This window comes from Lonchura striata, chromosome 2 (genome assembly GCF_046129695.1).
Source record: "Lonchura striata isolate bLonStr1 chromosome 2, bLonStr1.mat, whole genome shotgun sequence".
NCBI classification, from domain to species: domain Eukaryota; kingdom Metazoa; phylum Chordata; class Aves; order Passeriformes; family Estrildidae; genus Lonchura; species Lonchura striata.
This window is the reverse complement of record NC_134604.1, coordinates 95,958,563-95,977,253: the sequence shown is the minus strand read 5'-3', so window position 1 is coordinate 95,977,253 and position 18,691 is coordinate 95,958,563. Positions and strand designations below refer to the sequence as shown.

The following is an 18,691-nucleotide window of genomic DNA, read 5'->3' as shown; positions in this document are numbered from 1 at the left end:
TGAACTATGACTTGAGTTTTGTAAACCCAATATTTAGATGGCCCAATATGATGGCTATTAAAAACAGTTTTCAAAACTGTTTATTTCACAGAATCACAGAATACAGAATGGGTTTGAAGGGACAACAGTGGGATCATCTGGTCCATCCTCCCTCAGGATCATCCAAGAGAATGTGGCACAGGATTATGTCCAGACAGCTTTTAAATATCTCCAATGAGGGAGACTACAAAATTCCTCTGGTTAACTGTTCCAAGGCACAGGAAAAAAGTTCTTCCTCATGTTCAGCTGGAACTTCCTGCGCATCAGTTTCTGCCCATTGCCTCTTGTCCTGCTGCTTGGCATTACTGAGCAGAGCCTGGCTCTGTTCTCTTGACACTTCCCTGTAAATACTTATGTACAGTGATGAGGTTTTATCTCAATTATCTCTTCTTGAGGCTAAACAGACCCAGACACCTCAGCCTTTCCTCATAAGACAGAAGCTGCAGTCCCTTAATCAACTTTATTGCTCTCTCTTTTATGCTGGACCTGCTCCAGAAGCTCTGCATCTCTCCTGTCCTCAGGATCCCAGAGCTGGACACAACATTTCAATTGTGGCCTCACCAGGGCTGAACAGGGGGCAGGATCACCTCCCTGCTGGCAGTGCTCTCCCTAATGCCCCCCAGGATCCCACTGACCTTCTTGGCCCTCAGGGCACACTGCTGGCCCATGGACAGATGGTTGTCTACCAGCACCCCCAGGCCCTTCTCCCCAGAGCTGCTTTCCAGCAGGTCACTCTAAGCCTGTCCTGGTGCCTGGGATTACTCTGTCCCAGGTGCAGAAGCTAGCACCCTGATTTCTGAAAATCAGATATTTCAAAATTACTGTTATAAAAGTGGAGTCATCTAAAATGCTAGTATCTTAAAACATTAGCCATATGAATGCCTTTTAATGGATGCATCAACTCAGTGATGAAGAACATCTCTCCATTCCAAAAAAAGTAATGAATTATGACTCTGCATTGTGCTTTCACAGAATTGAGTCACACCACAAAAGATTTTTCACACATCAAGTAACATGAAATTTGTAATAATAAAACATTTCCCTTTTTATAAAGAAATTAATAACATACCTGATAGGAGGAAACCAAACAGTCATTCCTACCAACAAGATTAATTTCAGTCATCTTTTAAAGGAAAAAAATTACAATCATATATAATGACATATTGTGCTCACCAGCTCATTTTCAGAAGCACTTTCATTATGAGATACCAATGTTAACTTACAGCACAGTTAGAAACCTACCTTTCAATAAACTGCATGGCTTCTTTTGTCAGCCTCTGAGTAAGGTTCTCATAGGACAGTGGTTGCTGGATAATCTGATGGTCCCTCATTAAAAAGCAGTTTAGTTGTCGAAAATTATAGAAGAAAAAAATCAAAACCACAAGTGAAATTGTGATTATTAACAAGAAGGAACACAGTGCTTGGAAGGGTACTTTGAGAAGGCCAATGTACTGCACTACTACTAAAGACACAAGGGCAATTCCAGTGATTTGGATTGGGAGGACAAGGCCTTTCTGAACACCTTTTAAAAAGACACTGCCTTGGCCAGGTTTGCAGTCTCTAAAATTGGTCACGGGAAGGCCATAAAAGTAATCAAATCCATGACTGAGGGGGTGGTGACAGAAGTCATTACTGCTTTCACAGTTCATCCCAAGATGCCACTTTCCTAAAAAGAGAGAAGGACAGGGAGTATTTTCATAGTTAAATCATCAAACATACTTTAAATGTGCATTACTTCAAACATGAAAACTATCTGACTGATAGTCAGATAACTGTTCCCAGAATTTATTGTGTGGATCCCTATTTTCTATTTAAACTTTCTTTATGCCTTCATCAAGGATTTTTTTTTTCATGTCTCCCTCTTCAACTCAGTTAGAAATAGCTTAACATGGCTGCTCTGAAGATCATTAAATTCTGAGTGGGTTAACAGGTCATTGAAGAGCAACAGAGTCCTGACATTTAACTTTGGAAATTAAGCATGTGTAGTTGTCATAAGAAAATACTGTTTTGTAGCAGCTACTGATTGAAGAGGAAGAACAAATATGGAAGTACAAAATATATTTTCTGAAGTTTTTCTGGCAAATAATTTGACTAGTTAAAAAAACCACAAATAATCAGAAAACAGTTACAAATAGAAAATAAATCAAGATTATGGAAATTACTAAAGCATTTCTTATTTAAATGATTGCAAAATCTCTGAAATTGCCAATATCCCTTGAAATACCCATATATATATAGAGTAAGGCAAATTATTTTGTATTTATATATTTCATAGATATAAATTAAAAACAACAGTAACAAGTAAATTACTGTCAAATACAATCTCTCACAGCATTTTGTACCACTAGGAAATCACTCTAATTCTGCAATAATGTTGGACACTGTCTGACATAAGAAACCACTGAGCCTGATTTGCATTATACTAATACAATCTATATTCATGCTGATTATGGTAAGTATCTAGATAATTCATTCTATGACTCAGCTACAACCTCTTACCACATGCTTATGCATTGCTTAGCACAACAGACCTAATTGGTAGCTGTTATTTGAATCAAAATGCATAATTATAAAAAAATTCAAATTCAGTTAAGCTTATTGAGATGGATTATTGATAGAGCTATGCCTTTGCTCTCAGCAAGAAAATGTGCTGAATATTTTAAAAAGCATGCTGGCCTTGACAAAACAGATGGCTTTATATAATGCTGGGATAAAATTTATTTATTTTTCTGAATCAAACACCTAAACATGACCAGCATAATTCAGGGGTCGTGACTGCTAAATAAATAAACAAGAAAATCTACGAACCCAGTAAGTCTTCATTCCCATAACTTGCCCTGAGAAAGTTTGAAATACTTGTTTCAGAGAACTGAGAATACTCATGGCAGTAAATGTAAAACAGAAAAAAAGCATACACAGAATTTTCCCCTTTTTCAAACCATCCCAGCTTTAACACATCTATAAGAGTCAAACAGTCCTGAACATCTCCTGGGTCTCCAGAACAGCATATTCATCCTCTACTTTTTCATTTGGCTGTTACAAATGCAGATACTGCAGTACCAAAGAGGGTGAATATGGGGATTAGTTCTGCTTTTTAAAAATTTAGCAAATTAGCTGGGTGTTCTTATTTCTCTTCCACAAATAACACAACTAAGTTAGAGGGTGAGAATATCATATATGCCTAAGTTTGTCTGTCAACAAAGGTGAAGAAAAAACTCAAAATCTTGAATCTGAATGCTTAGTTGAGTCCAGTTGTCCTCATATGTCTCTTGATGGTCCTAAGTTAAAAATAACTTCTGTGTATCATCAAAGCAGGTATGAAACATTTTCAGGTCTGCTTTTGTGCCAGTGAAATGAATGCCTCTACACCCTTCTCATTCCATTCAGAACTTTTTCCTGTCAGATGCCCCCTCACCTGAGGAGGTATTCTGCTGGTGGTATTTTGAACAGAATAGTTCTGGTCACTATTTTTGACATGGTCCAGTAAAAATTATTGTGGTCAATTAAAAAAACAAGCAGTACACACCATTGTACTGAAATTTTAGGAGTTATAATGGTGCTATAAAAGGGCTAGGTAAGGCTGGAACTCTGATTTTCATTCCCAGCACTCAAAGATGCATATTTTTGAAAAGAAATGGTTCAATTTTTCTCTTATGTTTGAATGAGTGTCTTAATGGAATAATCATGAAGTTAGATGTGTAACAGAGTGAGAATAAAACAACTGTCATCAAGCTAGATAAGTGATCTAAAGGTAGAGGCATATAATCAGGAACATAAATGCTCTTCAGGCTTTTTTTTTTTTTTTTTTTGCTATTACATGTTAATCTCAAAGCACCTATAATTCAGTAATAAAATATGAAAAAGAAACTCAAATAAATTAAGTATATCTACAAGATCACTTATGTAGTGGATTTTTTAACTGGATCTCAACTACAGTTCAGGATAGAAAAACCTTGCAATAACAAATTAGGGTGGGGAAAATATAAGTTCTATTTTTATCAAAAGGGCTTCTTTAGCAAGCACAACAAAATTGTTCAATATCAAGACAAACTTGGGCCTCAGAAAAATATTTGGTAAGAAGCAATTTAAGCCAAACAAAGCAGAGACTAGGTCAGCAGGAAAAGCAATGGATGCCCCAGCTCAAACTATATCAGGACCTGTGACAGGATGACACAACTGCCATTCTCAAAGGGCTGGGGAGATGGATGGTTTTGATAGATCCTGCACTACTCTGAAAAAGCATGTGATGGCTGGGTCCACAATGCATGTTTTGTTTCACTCCTTGTGACAATAACCCCTGCCTTGAGCTAGTGCTTGAACAGATTACTGTAATGTGCTTTAGATTCTGGGGCCCTTTTGAATCTGAGAGCAATGCAAAATGCTCTCATCTCTTTGCCAAGTGATGCTTCATAGAATGGACACTTCACACAAGCATCATAGGCATTTCAACAGATTCTACCAAGCTTTTGAGAGAAATTTATGCTGTTAATTGTAAATTATGAGTACCGCAATAATTTGAGACCTAGGCTTATTTCTGTCTCCATCAGCCACAATTAAGACTTCTGCAGAGCAAAAGCAATGCAATGAAAGGCAAGTGGAAGTGAGAGGCAAGCCCTATTCAGCCAAGAAATTTCACTTGAAACTCCATTTTTCAAAATGCAGAATCCTAAGGACACTACAGAAATCCATGATTCCCCTGGATTTTTCCTTCAGATTGTGGAAAAGGGAGCAAAGTGGTTTTGGCACAGACTGATTTTTATATACTGATATATTTATTTTTGAAAGATTTTGTGCTTTATAGATAAATGACAAGATGAAAACAGAAATATTTATATTCTTAGGAAATATATTTATTTGAAGTACATAGCAAAATGTATAAAAAGTGTATGTGCATATGGTATTAACATGGACAGATTTTAGGCTGTTTTGAGTAACTGTTGTACTATCTCCACTTTATAGACTCATTCAATCTTGAACACCTTACTACTGTGATGCCCAAACATTATAATACTTCATTCTGAAAGAAATAAGTACCAGCTACCAATTAGTATTTTAGGTTTGGAGATAAGCTCCATAGGTGGATTTTAAACTTCTCTGGATGCTGGACAACACACTGGATAGCAACAGTGAAGAAAAATTAACCTTTACTCAACTGTAATTGAGTATAGCAGTAATTAAAATACTATCTATCAAATTGAATGGAAATTTTTGCATTATGAATAGCTATTTACAACAAAACATCAGTATTTCTTCCCACTGGTGAAATATTACATATTCTATGCATCTGGGTTTTTTTTGCTAGAACTTAATTTTGTTGATCTGATTGTCTGCTTTCGTGACAGATATATTGGTTGTCACCTTCTTTATGTCACAGGAGAAAACAATGATGGTAGAAAAGTGTATATATAAAATAGGTTCATAGCTAAAATATATTTTGGGACATATCAAACAAAATAAATTATTTATTCAGAAGATAAAAAAATAAAAAATAAACAAAAATGCACCTAGGGAAGAAAAATAATGTCCTCAGAGAGGAGACTGGCAAAAAAGATAAAAATGACACTACAGGCTTGAGGATCAGAAAGGCTTCAAATTAACCTCATGCCAATCCATCACTGGTGCAGGATTTGACAATTAATTCTTTGGGAACTGCTGAGTTAGATTGAACCAAGCAAAGACTCCCTGACCTAGACCAATATGATGTGATAATAACACCAGCAAAAGCAGAAAATGTACTGGTTGTGAATCAAATTGGCTATCTAGTCTTCAAATCTACATAATTTTTCTTTCTGTCATTTACATATGCTTTATCCCTAATTTTAATGCACTTCTTGATTTTTGGAAACCTTCATTATACTCTAAGGATATGGTAATATTACATTTTATGGTCTCATAGCTATCACTCAGGCCACTTGGAAGAATTGTTCATTAAGCATCATGGAGAGAACTTCTGGAGATCTAAGTGGCAAGCTGTCATGTTCTAGCAAAAGTAGTTAAAAAAAGAACATTAACTGGGTCAACTCCAGAAAATGAGTTTTATTACTGTGCTTGCCACAAACAGAAAAAAAACAGCTCTTAACTGAATATGGAGAAATAGAAATCAAGTCCACAAGGAACATGACAAATTCTGAACAGCTTTTTTGTACTAGGGTTCACATACACCTACATAAAATAAATTTCTGATAAGAATTTCTGGTTTTCTATTTTCATTCTTTTAGGACATCATGGTATTTTATGCTTTATAAGATTGGGGTATAGCTAAGTAGGATTTTTAGTTAGAATGATGACACTGGTTTATCTACATAACACAGATGTTTTTTGAACAGTGGAGTGAATTGTTAGCCTTTCTAAACAGCCTGGATTTTTTAAACAAAAATTACTCTCAAAAATGCAAGTTTCTGTTTCATTAAAAAAAAAAAATTGTGTGCATACTTCATCTAATTTAATTTAGTAATATTCCAGTATGATGTTCTCTGCACAACTATTCCCTGGCAATTCCAGTAAAGAAACATATTATATAATACAATTTGAACTTCTCAAGTATCTTCTTAAATATTAGCAGGGTGGAATAAGTCAGTGGCCAAATTAAGAAAAAAAAAAAATCAGAAATCTTTAATGTTATACTTTTATGACATTAATTCCAATTCTATTAAATATTAACCTAATATGATTTTTTTCCCCATCACTGGATATTTATGCTGCAATCAGCTGTCTGAACTATCTTCATAATGAGAGAGAAATATATTTTTATATGAAAATTTTCTATGAAGTATCTACCAAATAATATGAAAAATTTCCTAGAAATGTTCATTTTTGTCTGATGACTAAGATGGTAGCCCAGGTACAGTGTTATTTACTGTATGGGAATTTAAATACTGGTGAAATTAAAACTATCACAGTGCTGACTTGTACCCCTGTGATCAACCCCTCATTGTCTCTCTGATGTAATCTAACTCCTACTTATACTGAAAACTTTTCAAGAGCTTGACTAATTTTCAGTTTGTTCATCATGTTTCTTCTGTACCTTGCAAAATGAGACTATAACTACACAAGTGAATTAGATATACTTACCTGACTAGTGTTTCACACAGGCATGGGAATGTGCTCAGCTTTGTTCCAGAAAAATAAATTCATTATGCTGTGGAGAAAAGCTTAATGCATGCTCTTAAAAGCCTATATGGTAAGATAATGTTCTTTTAATTGAAATAAAAGAAAAAAGTGCTGCGCATATCTGCAGTTTTTACCTATTAGAGCTGTTGCATAACCTTTCTGCTTCAGGAGTTTGGAAAAAGTAATTTCTTCAGAAGGAAGTCCCCCAGAAGAGGCAGAAAATAAGAAGACACCAACTCTTGAAAAGGCAGCCATTCCTGAATACAATAAAAATTAATGAGACCAGGATAATACAAAGAAAGAATTTCCATTCATTAGTTCTGCATGCACTTTTTTGCCTTTGGTGGTATCACTTAAATGACACATTACAATCAGACACTAAGTGTTGCAAGTGGAAGATAGAATCATCCATTTAGCCAAGTGAGGTCTTTCCTGTATTGACACCAGCAACAGACATGGAGAAAAAAAATCTGAGCTTATAACCATGGGCCCAGCCATCACATAAACAGCTGCAGCCCCTTGTGTAGATTTTCTAAGGTATAGCAACATTTTAAGAAGTTGAGCTTGCATAATTTATTTTCTTGTACACAGGGAAGATGTACACAAGGAAGATGAGGACTACGTGAGATCATTCCCAAGTTCTACTTTGAGAATTTCCCCTGTCCTCATATATGGTTTTCTACAAGCCTTTAAGGTTTTTTGAGAGAAGGCATATTGAAATAGGGCAGTCTTGCTGCTGGGCATGTAAATGCCATGAGGTCAGATAGAGCAAGAGGGAATCTGACCCTGTAAATAGAGTGACTTGAGCTGTCAGCATTAATGGGGTGCTCCAGTGGCATGAAGACACATCATCCAATGTACACTGACTGAGTGAGTGCACTAAAGGAGCATCATGTACTGGCTAACAAGACAACAGCTAAATAAGGCACAGTAATTTCTATATGCTAAGAGTCTGAGAAGCACAAATGAGCTTACAAAGTGCTCTCAGGATGAGGAACTTGAGAGCTCAGGTTCATGAAAATTAGATTACTAGGATTCTGGATGACAGCTGGCACTGAAAATAGTAAGAACAGAGAATATCTATGCAAATCTGTGCAGATGTATCTTCAGGAAGTCTAAATTATGCAACTGGATGATTACAGTGCCCAAGTTACATGACTGATGTAGACAACCAGAATCCTCCCTCAGGTAGCCCTTGTGGTTACATGAGAAAATGACTCGTTAGACTGGTTTATTAAAGAGAGCTCAACCTGCCTTTCAAATGATGACTTCAGTTTTTCACCCCAGATAGTTTTGCTGATCAACGCTTCAGATAGTTTAGTCATATACTTATCTATATTTTACTTATTTATATTTATTTTTACATATTTCAAGCTCTTGTAACTGAAATCAGTGTAATTCTGTTAGGTTATCAGAATGAAAGTACAGAAGCATGATTTCTTTTTTTCCCCCCATTACCTTTCTCTGAGCTTGTGTCTTATCCAATACAGCATTTTGGAATCTTTTTCTTCAGCTCTATTAGCAGGAGACTTATATTTCTAACATTTTTTCAACATCATGATTCTAGTGTTGTCTATAATAAGCCTTTACTAGCTCTTCATTGATATTTGGAAAAAATCCATATTTAGAAATTTTGTAACTCAAGTAAGATGAAGTTCAATTTTTGTACTACATGGAAATGATTAAGTATGTCTGAGAGCTGACCAGTGAAGAAAAAAAATAGTTCAAGTCCTAATTTTTCAGAAATAAGAACAAGCAACATAATGGAAAGTGACTTGTGACTTTACCTACAGTAAATATTAATAGCAATATATCTGTAACAGGTATATAAAATTTTCCTTTGCAGATGAATGTAATGGAAAATTTAGCAAGTTATATTAGCTGGCACTTTTGCAGAAGCTTGTTACTTGATTTGAGTGAGCACAAACGTACCAAGTAGGCTCCAGAGTCTTGCTTTGCTTTCATTCCCAGAAGCAAGGGCAGGATGTTTTATCACTAATGAACAAGTGATCTGATTAATGTATAATGATCCTTGCTAAAAATTATGTTAAGGGAATGTTAAAGTTGCATGGCTAAGCACTGAGAGGCTCAGTCCCAGCACACTAAAATAAACAGACTAGATCTTCATAGACTCAGGCTTTGGATCAGGTACTTTAAAAGTAAGAGAAATTAAATGCATGTATTCACAGGGTACTTAATGCTATGTATAGGTAGATATGAAATAACACTTCAAATAGATGAGAAATTTTTTGCTGTCTTCTCCCCAGTTTCCAGGGCAACTTGAGTACCTTAATGAACTGTCCTGCCCCTACCTCCACCCTACAAAATAAAAAATAAAACCAAAACACAAACCAAACAATTTGTCAAAACAAAAGGTTTAGCAGAAATAGAAATGTCTGAGAAGAAATATTTACATTGGTTTCTTTACATTGAGTCTTTCTAGATGCATCTCTGTGGTGTGGCACTTGGGCTGTCCACCAACATAGTGAGAGCAGCCTGAATGCAACTGTGGAGAAAAGCAAAGAGCCTTGGAGTCATTGAACTGTGAAGTAATTTCACAGAATCACACAAAACCACAAGATATGCTTAGTTGGAAGGGACCTACAGGGATCATTGAATTCAACATCCAGCCCTGCACAGGACATCCCCAGGAGTCACACCATGTGTCCTAGAGTATTGTCCAAACTTCTTGAACTCTGTCAGGTTTGGTGCACACAGCGTTTGAGGCAAGGCCACCCTAGCACAGAGCAGTTCAGGACAGTCCCCTCCCTTGCCTGGCTGGTGATGTTGTGCCTGATGCAGCCCAGGACATACCTGGCATTAAATAACCACAGTCAGATTGCTTTGTTGCTATTTAAACTAAAAAATTACTCACTAAAAAAACTTTATGTCAACTCTTCTGAAATGTGAAAATTCCCCATATATATGAAATACTTCTAATGTAGATCAGCTCTGCTGAGCTTGATCAGTCACTGAAAGGACTGATAATTTACCATTACTTAATCTGGAAATGATAAACAAATCAAGGAAGGCCAGACAAAATACCTGCATACAGGCATGTGCTGTAAATAAAATAAAATATTTATATATAAATAAAGTGATGGGATTTTACCTGATCTTATAGGATATCTCCCTGTCAGGAAAGCTGCCCTGCTTGGAGTACAAAGTGGGGATGTTGCTATATGCTGAGTAAGTGTCACTCCTTCCTCTGCTAGCCTGTCAATATTAGGGGTTCTGGAAAAACACAAGAAGGAGAAAAAAAAACAAACCAAAGATGGTTATTGGGATAGATGCATGGTAAGAACAAGGCACCTGAGACAAGAACTATCAGGAAAATCCAGTTAAAATTTACTGTATGTAAATTATCAAAAGTGTGGTGGGTTGCAGTTCCAAATACTATCATGTCAAATATTTTTACATTAGGTGTCTGAACAGACACACCAAAACATTGCAGCAAAAATCTTTTTCTGCACTTTCTTCTATTCTTCATGGCCAGTATTAAACTGCAACCTTTGGACATATAGTACTGCAACACTTTTTAATGTGTTCCTTAACTAGAACTGTAATTTTAAAACATTTTTGCTTCAGTAATGAGGGTAAGGAAGACTAGAGAAAGGTTGCTCCCTACTTGGTGCCTCTTCAGTTTCTCTCCAGCAAAAGATTTTGGGGTAGGGATAATGTCATGTGGCGCTATAAGCCATTAGAAAAGATTGAAATTATTATGACTCTGTGTTATGCTCTATATTAACAATATCTACATGTCTGACATGATTATGTCTGCTATATTAGACCCAGGGGCACAACCTAGCTTCCATATCTGTATGGGAAACTTGTCTCTGACCTGGCTCATCATGCAGATTAAAATTGGATCCTGCAGGAAGAAATCCTGTGTCCTTGGTTCTACAGATAAAACTTACTAATGCAGACTGGCCAGCAGCTGCAGCATGCTCTAATAGCTCTCTGACCCTGGAGATTAATGACTGTGACCTCAAGGCACACTAGTGCTCCCATCATCTAAGTCTGAATAGTCAGAAACATTAGATTTCCAATGGAATTATTTTCTATCTGTAAAGTCACCTACTGATAACAATCACTAAGATGAAAATTCATCACATTCCAAAAATCAAATTCCAAATTCTCTCAGCAGAGAACACAGATCTTGGGGTTGTTCTGGTGCCTGTGAGGGGAGTGATCCAAGTATCAGTGGATATATATTTTTTCCTGGTTTAAAACCAGAAGCTGTAACTTGATTTGCATTTTTTTTCTGAGCTACAAGAAGATTTTACTTCTAAATAACATCAGCAGGAAAAAGAGCATTTAACATTTGACAGACAGTGCTTTTAGTCTGAATGTTTGATTTAATTTTGCCAAAGACTTTGCACCTCTGAAACACAAAGGCTGGATATCACTTGCTCTGTTTATATAACCATCACATCTAAGCTGGTATCAAGAAACATCCCAGGGCACACTGGTGCATTATTCAAGTACATTAACATTTGTTTTAGTTAAGATGTATGAAGATAAATTAAGGGCAGATATCAGCCCTTTATTTCAAATTAGTTAGCAACAAGCTTGTTCCAAATCACGAGCACTTCAAAATACATTTAATTCATAGTATTTGTGTCATATATATTCTAGAAGAAATTTGTTTATTATACTTTAGTTCTCTAGAGCTACTCTTACTTGGTTGGTTGCTCAGTCCTCTGTTTATAATGCAACTTTTCAGCAGGGTAAGTGCATTTGCTAAATTTTTGGTCAAAAAAGGAAAATAATAAGGATTGAATATTCAAATCTCCCAAAAAGTTATTAACTTTGGTTACTCAAGAAAAAAAAACCTAATCAAACCTCTGAATGTTCTAGTATTTTTAATTTTAAAAATCCATTGAAAACTAAGTATAAAGATCCACCAAATTATCATCCTACCTTAAGGTTCTGTTCCCGTAACACCCCAGGTCTCCAATACCAAGATCATCAGCCATCAGTAAAATTATATTGGGCTTTGAAACACTGTGTGTTTTGATAATGTTTATGGCACACTGGCAAATTATTAGAAGTAAAAGGAGCCCCATCTTCTTCCTAGTGTGTAAGAACAGGTGGAAAATATAATAAATAGATTGTTAATCTATTTTATTTTTATTACTATGCTTTGCATAGTAACAGAAAAAAAGAAAGATTGAATGCTTTTAGAAGGTGCTTTTTTTCTTGGAAGTTTTTAAAGCATTTTTTCTCTCATACTTCTTAAAAATAAAAATACATATTTCAGTATATGGCTATTTTTTCCTTCCTTTCACTCCTTTACACAGATGAAGCCTTTAAATAAAGACAAATAAAGAACTGGGTACAACCTCAGTGGCAATTTTTCATATGTAAATGCACTATTTAGCAAGAAATCATAAGAGCTGACAATGCCTGGGGTTTTTTTCTCTTTTTTTGTATGTTTGGGGTTTTTTGTTGTTTGTTTGGTTTGGTATTTTTGTTTGTTTGGGGTTTTTTTCTCAGCTACAAATGTTATTTGAGGAACACAGAATCTGAAATAATTTAGGACCTAAACCTCCAAGGTTCACTGAAGAAAAAAAAGTTAATCAATTCCACTAATGAAGTAAATTACTGATTTTCTCTTCAACAATTTCTCCTTTCAAAAAAAACCCCAGCTGAAGTTTCTGGAAAGGAATAAATACTATGGAAAAGATGGTGAAGATATACACTATGAAATTATTGTAAGGAGTGTTTAAGAAAAAGCTCTTCACAAACATTACAAATACCAGGGTCGATAGCAAAATCAATTAAAAATATTTTATATCATATCACAATGTTCTATAGAGAATGCCCATGTCATATCCAACCTAAAACAGGAAGAAGGATGTATTGTACACAATACAACATACCACTATACACTTTTATAGTAAAAGAAGAGTATTTGCAGATGTGCATGATATGAATGCTGTTTTACCTTAATCAGAACTTGTGTTCCTGTGTTAAACTGCATTGACCCTACCCTGGCTGAAACTGAGTGCCTTCAGGCTGTAATGGACTGTGCCAGGCACACACATTAAAAAGAACAGAGACTCTCTTCTGTCTCTAAGTAAGATTCCCATCTTTTTAAAATGCAGGCAAGGCATGAGTCACACCTGCACTCTGCATTATTCTCAGACAAGAAGTGGAAGAAACCAGGACTAAGGTAGAAATTTCTAAGTGAAAGAGTAGAAAAAGGAGCTAGAGACAATATTTTCCAGAGAGAATGGGGATAGCTGGTCAAGAAAGAATAATCTTGTAAATCAATGAGTTATGGTAGATAATGTAACTGAAGAGAAGATAAAGAAGTCAATACTGAAAGACCTGGTATGAAGAGACTAGACATTAAGGGAGACAGATTCACAAAGAAATGAGGTGGGTAAAATTATTTGTTGAGGAGACAAAATAGACAGAACTAGAAGAGTTTACTCTGACATTAGAAGCAAGAATGGAAGTTGCTAATCAGCTGGAATGAGAATTGCAGGCAGAAATGAGGGCAAATGTCACAGTAATAAAGAAACTGGAAGGGATGACAGTGAACAGGAAAACAAAACTGAGGAACAGAGGTGAAAGAGAACTGGGAATGTCTGAGAGGAAAGAGAAGTTATGATTATGGTCAATGAAGATAACTGATTGGAAAGAACCTGGGAAGATAAGATTTGGGACTAACATAAGTGAGAAGAGACCAAAATAGTAGGGATCAACCGAAACAGACTTTGACTTCTGATTCCCAAATTCATTATTGCTGTTCTGTCAGAAAGTATAGGTACAAAGAGGGCTTTAATTCTTTTAGTATGTTAGCTATTTTTTTATTGCTTAAGATACATTTTATAAACACTTCGGTGATCATAGTTCTGGCTTAGACTTCAGCCAGAAGTCTCTAAAGATCCCAGCTTTATCACTACAGTAAATCGTTCTCTTGTTTATCCCTTGCAAAGCAATCTACTTCATTTCAGACATGGAAAATAAATACACAAACTGTAAGTCTAAAAGAGCAAATGCATTTCTGCACAGGATACATCTAATTCATCCTTCATCAAATAACCATACTAATGAAGCTAGTATGTAGTACTACTACTAGTAGCGTAGCCCCTACTATGGTGCAGACTTACTTTCCTCCCTGAAAAGATAAACAAAAGTGATTTGCTTCCCATGCATTCCAAGAGAACAATTAACAACCAAATTGACCCAAGATGACAGGAACAAACTGCAGCCAGATCTTATGTTCCTACTGTTATGTTCAGACTGCAAAGGTGTCAAAGGCCAATGGCAATGGGCATGTTGAAAATGGGAACATTGTATGTTGGTGACATTATGTAGCGAGTTGCATGGAAGCTTGCAAGACCAGCAGAAGGTAGCCTCATTTAATACATCAATTTCTCATTTTATGAAACAGCTGGTACTTCTCTACTGTGAAGGAATATCTGTATATACTCTCACACATTGAACTATTTGCTTTCACCTGATATCATGTCCCTGAAATGAAATCAACAAGGAAACAGGGAAAAAAATAATCCAAACAACTGTGATTTCTCTGGTGTACTCCTTCTGCAGCAGATTTTCATGTGTCTTGAAAGGATGTGCATAGAAAGCAAGAAAAATCAGATGGATGAAATTGAGTGGAACAGACAACAACAAAGAAATTCAAAGGAGTTAAAAGGGAAGGACGTGAGAAGAATGGAGCTCTGAGAATGCTGAGGGCTGTCTGTATTACACCAGGGTTTCTCCTGGTGAAAACACAGGCATGTGTAAACCTAACAGAAAAATGATAACACAAAATTAGATGAAGCTTCCAGTTAACTAATGTTTCCTCTCTGTCCACAGCAAATTCAAATGCTTAAAAGAAGATTTAAAACAACCTGGCAAAAAATTATTTTACTAGCACTAGCCTTTTAACTTTTGGCAGTCAGCATTAAAGGCATTTTGGAGAAGAGAACATTGTAATGAATATCTCTCCATGGATCTTTTAACCTTCATGGATTTGTTACAGTCTATTTTTAATTTATTAACTTGTGGTTTGGTTTGGTTTCTTGCATTGAAACAATTTGATTCTATTTTTTTTAGTTCTGTAACACTTTTTAGATGTTCCTTCAATAGGCATCAGTTTTGAAAGTTTTTTTCATATTCATCTGGCATCACTTTTCCTTCTTTTTTACATGTGGGACACGTAAGTGCAAGTTTTAACCTCTGCTTCACTTTCCCCATGATATAATAGAACTAAAAGTAGTTTCTTTCTTTCTAAGGTGGGTGATAAGTTTAATAGATTCAAGAGGTGCTTAATGTCCTATTAAAATAGCCACATAAAGATTTGTATTTCACATATCCTATTTCAACCTACAATACTTAAATCACTGTATAGGAACCTATAGACATGAATACATACACACACAGATATGTCAATATGCACATATACACATGTATGTGGGGGCATTTACAAATGTCCTACTTTTTCTACATATCTCCAAATTGTATTTTTGGGATTCTAATACATATTTTCTATTAGCATTAAAAAAACCTAAAGTATAAATATGTAAGAATAAATGAATGAAAGAAAAGTCCCAAATAGATACAATCCACTATTTCACCAAACACTTCTTTTACGTTTTTATTTCCTTCATTTAAAAATGCTGGTCAAAGACTGGTTTTTTGTTTGTTTTTTTTTTTGTGGATTTTGTTTGTTTGTTTGTTTGTGCTTCTTAAGTCAGGATAACTGACTTAAAATATGGCTGTCATAGAATTATAGAATATCCTAAGCTGAGGACCTACAAGGATCATCAATGTCCAACTCCTAGCCCTGCACAGGAAATCCCCAAGAGTCACACCATGTGCCTGTGAGCATTATCCAAAACAGGCTTGATACTGTGACCACTTCCTTGGGGAGCCTGTTCCAGTGCCCAACCACCCTTTTGAGAAGAACCTTTCTCTAATATCCAACATAAACCTTCCCTGGCACAGCTTCAGGCCATTTGCTCGAGTCTTGTCACTGATCACCAGAGAGAAGAGGTCAGTGCCTGCTCCTACTCTTACCCTCAGAAGGAAGTTGTAATTGCAATGAGGTTTGCCCTGTCTCCCCTTCTTCAGGATGAACAAACCAAGTGATCTCAGGCACTCCTCATACGGTTTCTCCTCAAAGCCCTTCACCATCTTTGTTGCCCTCCTGTGGACTCTGATGTGTTCCTTATACTGTGTCACCCAAAACTGCCCCAGCACTGGAGGTGAGGCTGCCCCAGCTCAGAGCAGAGCAGGACAATCCCCTCCCTTGCCCAGCTGGCCATGCTGTGCCCGATGCCCCCAGGACAGGGTTGGCTCTCCTGGCTGCCAGGGCACTGCTGATTCATGGTCAGCTTGCCATCAACGAGGACCCCCAGGTCCCTTTCCTGACACTGCTTTCCAGCCTCTCATTCCCCAGTCTGTCCATACATCCAGGACTGCACCATCCCAGGTGCAGAATCTGTCACCTGCCCTTATTGAACTTCATATGCTTGCCCAGGTGATTGCCCTGTGTTCTAATTTGTTGAGGTCTCTGCAGCATTTCTCTGCCTTCAAAGGAGTGAACACCTCCTCCCAGTTTAGCATCATTGGCAAGCTTATTTAGTATACTTTCCAGTCCTGCATTGTTTATGAAGATGTTGAAGAGTATTGGGCCTACAATGGAGCCCTGACAGGTCACCAGTTACTCCATTCCCTGTAACCCCTGGCACCTGCACCTGAGCCAGCTGCTCACCTGTCACACGATGTGTTTATCCAGCTGTGTGCTGGATAACCATCTGACTACTACAGATACATGCATCTTTACAAGAACAATTAGATGAAACTCTTTCCAACATCTCTTCCCAACTGAATAATCTCAGCATTTTTACTAATTTTGATTAAGCAATTTATCTGCAAACTACTCTTTTAATGTAACAGAACCCTTTGAGAAAATGCTTAATATACTTTATCCTTGAAGGTACAGTATTTTCTGATGAAATAAGCAACCTTTAAAGATACTGACCTCATTAAAAAATGCTGTGTTATCCTTAAGCAGTATGCAAAAAAGAACAAAATTACCTTGCTTAACGGAATGCTCAAACTACAAAAATTTCTCAAAAGTCATAAAAATCACAATGTAAACAAACTAGAGAAAGCCCTGCCCTCCATAAGGTTCTGTAGAGAAAATTCTTCAGCTTAGTGAGAAAAAAAAAAAAGCATAAGCTTGTATCTTTTAGGAAATGGCAAAGTAATATTATGTATAATTTATTATTTTCTGGTATCAGTTTCAGATTTGCTAAATTCTCTCAATTCTTCTCTTACAAGTTGGTAATATCTGTTCAATCTTTGATGAAATATAACTGTTTTTCTGAAACTTTTCATTATATTTCAGTATGCATCTTGACTATATACATATATGAAAATCTGTAATTAATTGACTAAAAGTTTTCTCATTGCAAGAAAGAAATTTCACTTTATATAAGCTGGGAAAAACATTAAAACAAATAATCACATTTCTTAAGTGTGAATAATTATTGAATCTGAATTAAATAGAGATGAAGCTACAAAGCCCCTACCAGATCTAAGTTTAGTTTAGGTATCTTTCTAAAATGGTCTCTCAAGAATTTTCTACTTTTGTCTCAACTAAATTACAGAACTTAAACACAGTATTAATAATTAATAAACATTTTTTTCTGATAGCAAATTATAACCTGGAGTAAAATATATTTTTTTGTGATATGTCATTATTTTATTTGTAATAAAAATCCTATATAATTAGATACACATATTAGAGCACATACATCTTTACTCTTCTACTGTGTCACAATATTCTCCATTAGCCAAATGCTCATTAAAAAGTTGATTTTATTTTTATGGGTTCTGGTCAGCAATAAGAAAAAGATCTTTGAGATGAAACAGGTAGTAATCTTATTTGCCAGTTATGCACCATCCTCAGAATGAAAAATTAAAAAAAAAAAAAAAAAGCTAATCGTGAGTAACTACTTGTGACTATGTTATGGCACTTCCTGGAGACTAGGAAGTGCATCCAAACCAATTAAAAGAAATCTTTCTTACATACTTTGAGGGCTTAGCTAAACTCTGCCATTATATTGAGCTTACTTAGCAGTTTTGAAAGATGCTGAGTCAGGGTTTTTTTAATAACACTAGATGAGTGAAATGACTATTTTTGAAAATGCCTTCTTCAAGAGGGTCAAATGGACATGTAGAAGAACTTATGTGCCTCAAATTTTGCACTTTAGAGTTATGCAAGCAGATAAGGACTGTAAAGCTCTGCAAGACTGTGACTCTTACACATCAAATTAACAATCTTATTTCATCCATTTGGATGAACTGGACAATGTAGAAACCACAGCTTCATCTCACTGACTGGTTACCAGCTCTTCACCTTTGCCCAACTGCAGCCAAACTAGTCTCCTTTGAGTTTCCATTCATATTCATTGAACTGTTAAAAAAAAAATAAATAAAAGTTCTAATTACAAGTAGTATTGGACTAAAACACTCAACTTCACCAACACACTGCCTTCATAGGGATAGTGCA

At 35.9% G+C, this 18,691-nt stretch overlaps 1 protein-coding gene across 1 annotated transcript in view; it reads right to left on the bottom strand.

The window, feature by feature from the left end:
* Positions 1-18,691, bottom strand: part of STS (steroid sulfatase) — a 107,112-nt gene that overhangs the window by 71,389 nt on the left and 17,032 nt on the right. Inside the window, exons 3-6 of the mRNA XM_077781587.1 lie at positions 12,073-12,225; positions 10,262-10,383; positions 7,284-7,406; positions 1,282-1,705 (exon numbers count right to left, since the gene is read on the bottom strand). Coding sequence (XP_077637713.1) covers positions 1,282-1,705; positions 7,284-7,406; positions 10,262-10,383; positions 12,073-12,218 — 815 coding nt within the window. The 5' untranslated portion in view covers positions 12,219-12,225. The remainder of the gene's footprint in view (positions 1-1,281; positions 1,706-7,283; positions 7,407-10,261; positions 10,384-12,072; positions 12,226-18,691) is intronic.